At 37.2% G+C, this 4,394-nt stretch overlaps 1 protein-coding gene across 1 annotated transcript; it reads right to left on the reverse strand.

Moving 5' to 3' along the window:
* Positions 1 to 936: 936 nt before the first annotated feature.
* On the reverse strand, positions 937 to 3,653 carry LOC136811374 (uncharacterized). Its single transcript, XM_067067975.1, has 6 exons — positions 3,510 to 3,653; positions 3,168 to 3,276; positions 2,741 to 3,041; positions 2,307 to 2,560; positions 1,350 to 1,557; positions 937 to 999 (listed from the first exon to the last, which is right to left on the reverse strand). The coding sequence occupies exons 1-4, from the start codon at positions 3,602 to 3,604 to the stop codon at positions 2,379 to 2,381; spliced, it is 687 nt and encodes a 228-aa protein (XP_066924076.1). The 5' UTR covers positions 3,605 to 3,653; the 3' UTR covers positions 937 to 999; positions 1,350 to 1,557; positions 2,307 to 2,378.
* Between the last annotated feature and the right edge of the window lie 741 nt (positions 3,654 to 4,394).

Genomic DNA, 4,394 nt, shown 5'->3' on the forward strand with positions numbered 1-4,394 from the left:
TGCACGGAATGATAAATTCACAATAGGGACTGGGGAGACACGGGAGTTAAAATTAATACGGCTGAAAGATGATATGAATTATACTACCTCTATGTATCACGACGAGTGAAAGAAGGGCTAATTCATCCCGTACCAGTAAAAGTTTATCTCTTCTTTTTAAGTTTTTGGACAGCTCTATCAATAAAGTGTTAACTCTAGATCTTGTGGAACTGGGGTTCAACGCTCATTGTATAGTCACGAGTCATGGTTCTTGGCAGATAAGTTAAATTTGAGTATTTCACTTTAGAGCAGCCCAAGAGAAGCCAGAAAAAGAACAAGACTCATACTCTACCACACGAAATCGCAAAACTATTTGCAGACATTGCCAAGAAAGTAAGAACTACTATCTTAACTGAAATGCCAATGTATTCATAAAACTGTTGCGGTCTTTCGTGAAACGAAATAATATTCATGTATTGAGAAATACGATAGCTAGTTATAAATGTAGCAAAATAAAATTTCAATCGAGCATTATTTTCTTCCAGAATTCTGCGAGTACGTTACGTTTCTCTACCGTTGTTCCTTTCACTTCAGATACGTGATCTTCATAACACTTGAGTGTTTCATCATCTAATACCTCTAAACGACCTTGAATTCTTTGTTTGAGCTGGCTAATAACGAAATAGAAGTCTGCTTATGAATATCTCTTTGCACCGGTGGAATTTTTTCCTTAAGTGGGGATGCAGATGTCGATCTAAATCTCAATGGGGATAAAAAATGTATTCAATTTCCAATGGGGAGAAAATCATCCGGCAATTTCTCATTAGGGCTGAATTTGTGGGGGGCGCCGACAGTATAGTGTACAACACAGATTACAAGGTCTAAAAAGGATAGTCTGACGTAAACTAAGGTATGCTGTTATTGCAAACATCGAAGATACCTTATTTTCATCATTACCTGATATTTAGCTTGTCGACGTTTTGTCTTTCCTGTCGCTCGGTCTTGGTAGCACAAGCAAACCTGCAGAACAAATCAGACAGATTAAACTACAATCGAGTAAGTTTTTTGAGAACGAAGATTGACATTGTTACCAAAGACCATGCCCTAGAAGAATCTTGTTTACAGACCACCTGATCTTACCTATATTAAAGAGTTGAAAAGGAAGAATAACGAGATCGATGAATTCCTTATCGGCCCTTTTTTACGCCGGTCTTATAGTTTTTATTTTCCGTCACCGGCTTAACGGGTCTGAATTCAATAAAGGTGATTTAATTAATTTAAGAATCTAATTAATGATGAAAATAAGAACCGGAGTAAAATGCGCTGATAATGGGACATATCTCACTATTACAGTCATCAGAAATACTTACTCAGCTGACACGCGTTTTCCGTTCACAACTTGAGTAGCGATCGCAGTTTTGTTCCTTGTAATGATGGTGCCTCGGTCTAGCAAATCCTGATCAAGGTCGATAGTACTATTTAGGCCAGTATGTTCTGTGTGTGCTATGTCGCAAGAAAAATAAATATTATAATAATTACATTTAACTTGCTTTACGTATGGCGAGGGTCATTTATTCCCTAGCCCAATGCTGAATTTCATCGTCACTGACGGTTATCATTAAGATTTAACATTTCAATTTGAACAATGTTTGGACCAAATTTACCTGTCAAAATCATGGTATGTTATATTTATCTTTTTTTTTCGTTTATACAGTGTTAAGGTCAAAGAAAATCTGCACCACTGTTTTGATGAAAAACCATTTTCACACTCGCTTCAAATATAGAATTTGTTGTTAATTTCAACTGTCATAACACTGTGTCCAATACCGTTTATCTTAGATCAAGCCTGTCCAGACTCCTTTGCTCCACCATCATTAAAACGGCCGTTATCGATTGAAAATCCTTCATCGTCAATGCCACTGGTGGAGGGTCTACCGAAAAACTCAGCTGAGAATAAACTAAAAACCGTACCCGCAGCTGAATTACGACGAAACAGTTCTACGAAATGTAAACAGATTTTCACTTACAAAACCATTGCCGAAAGTTCAATAGGATGTCAAGTGGCCGGATGTCCATACTTGATACATGTTAAATGCAGTGGGAAAGCATAAGAACTAATTTACAGATGCTAAAAGCCAAACTGATTTGTCCCACCCATGAAAAGGAATCTGAAAATAGTGCGTCTAAAAAATAGCAGCCTGTTGTAAATAAAATATCCTGTTGTGTTATTCCAAATAAATAAATTAAGTATATGGAGGAACAGAAAATTGTTCTCTACATTTATTTCAGTTGAGACTACTTCTTTCCGGACAGATAAAAGAGTATACCTTTTCCATATTGTCAAGACTTTCAGTTTAGTTTGTCTTTGAAGGTATACCAACATTGTTCAACCAGAATTTTTAATCTAGGCAAGAATCAGGATTTCCAGTGACAGACGTTGTATAGGCTACTTTCAGCAAATCCTTCATCTCATCCGGCATTTGCTGGAGAACGATACGATTATACACTAGCAGTCGTTGATAGATTGGATGGTGTCTTGCAAAAAACAAACCCTCTAACTGCTCCATAGCCATTTCAATGCCTTAAAAAAACATGTAACCTACAATATTGATTTTGGTTTTCGCAAACTTCTCATATCTCATAGTAAAATGCACGAAGTGAAGTATAACTATCAAGCCCTTGAAAAAATCTCATTTAGGACTGTACGACACATTTTTATTATATAGTGTCACGAGAACAACCAATGATGTCTTGAAATTACCTTCAAAGCAGTTTCTACGAACCGAAACTCTAAATAACATCATCGCAAAAAGATGATTCAGGCACATGTTCGCCATGTACTTTAGATTTGGAGATTGAGCCTGGCACCGATTCCAAAAACCAGTGAGTGAAACGTCAGTTGCAAACGATTTAACGTAGAGTGAAAGTAGTTCGTCAACACCAGCGTAAAACATAAGCTCACGAAAGCACCATTCTTTGTGGTGATCTTTGTCCTTCCGGAAAACATCCTTGGCCTTATCTGTCTCGAAGCCCAACTGTTTAGCAATGTCTCCACAGAATACCTTAAAATTCATCAAAGTTAGTAGAATTAGTATTATAGGTGAGAGAACTACCAGCCATTGATAATGTCAATTAGTTGGCAGAAAGAGCAAAGATAATATTTCCCAACTACTTAGAACTTTACATACCTCCCAGTTGAGGTTAACGAACGATATACACAGATTCATCTCAACGTGAGGAAGACCAACCAGAGGCACAACCCAATTCATAAACTGGGGAACACTGACAACCATGTTCCTGAAACAATGGATATAAATGTTTGTGAAATTCATATCCATAAATAGGTAAGTTCCTCTACAAGTTTCAGTACAGCTTCGCTAGTATAACATGGGAAGGGAACTTTAAGTACGCCAGAATCGACTATATGTCATTAAACCATACCACTCGTTTTCAGCAACAACGGGCATGACCAGCCTATAAAACAACCTTTTCCCGTAAAATGAACGATAACAACTTGAGCAAGAACTCACCTCAAACAACTTTTTCCCATAAAATGCACGATAACAACTTGGACAATAAACAACATAACGGATAAGCTCGAGAACAATTTTGTAAATGGTTCCATCGACTTCGAGAAACATCAATTGACGTGTACCACCGTAGAACGAAATACCTAGGGTGAAAATTGTACTGGTTTTTGGAGTGGACATCACGATCTTGTCGGAAGTCAATTGTTTATAATCTCAGATTCCTTAAGAAAAAGTATTTTGTCTCCTCCAATTTAAAAAGTAATCTTAAAAACAATATATATAGAAGGGATTTATTTCATGGTACGAATCGATTGTCATGAAGCAACCAACCACATTGTAAGAACAGCTCGAAATATATAGGTGATGCCACGTTATGTTACCGCTACTTTCTTTAGTTATAATCATGGCCATAACTCAATAGAGCATCAATAAAAAAGAAATTACATAATTCATAATTATTCATAAATAATTTGGACAAAGGACGCCTATTCAGTATGTCTACAATTGCCGATTTTTACCTGCTCTTACACCAATGTTCTGTAACATTTGATGAATCGTGAGGTACGAATTTGGATTAAAAAAATCTAGTTCATCCAATTCGACATCGAGCTTACCGTGCACATTGGGCGGTATGCACTCGAAGCCTTCTTTTGGCTTTTTTGAAGTTTCACTGTCGTCGATTCCAAACAGAATTTTGCCAAGGGCACTTGATCGGCATACATGACAATCACGAAAACTTGGCTCGTTGATGCACCTACAGTTCTTATCAGTGCACCCCTTTACGGTTTTGGAATTTTGAAGTTGCTCACTAAGAGCGTCGATATCGATGTGGCTTTCTTTTAACTTTGCAAGACGTTTCAGGAGGAACTCTTGCCGAATAGCTTG

The sequence above is a fragment of the Clytia hemisphaerica genome, unplaced genomic scaffold, assembly GCF_902728285.1.
Source record: "Clytia hemisphaerica strain Z4C2 unplaced genomic scaffold, Clytia hemisphaerica genome assembly, whole genome shotgun sequence".
Taxonomy (NCBI): domain Eukaryota; kingdom Metazoa; phylum Cnidaria; class Hydrozoa; order Leptothecata; family Clytiidae; genus Clytia; species Clytia hemisphaerica.

Coding starts and splice junctions, on each gene's coding strand:
- LOC136811374 (XM_067067975.1), bottom strand. CDS start 3,604: ATGGAACCATTTACAAAATTGTTCTCGAGCTTATCCGTTATGTTGTTT. Junction 3,042..3,167: donor TCGTTAACCTCAACTGGGAG/GTATGTAAAGTT, acceptor ATGAATTTTAAG/GTATTCTGTGGAGACATTGC. Junction 2,561..2,740: donor TCGTAGAAACTGCTTTGAAG/GTAATTTCAAGA, acceptor TGTTTTTTTAAG/GCATTGAAATGGCTATGGAG.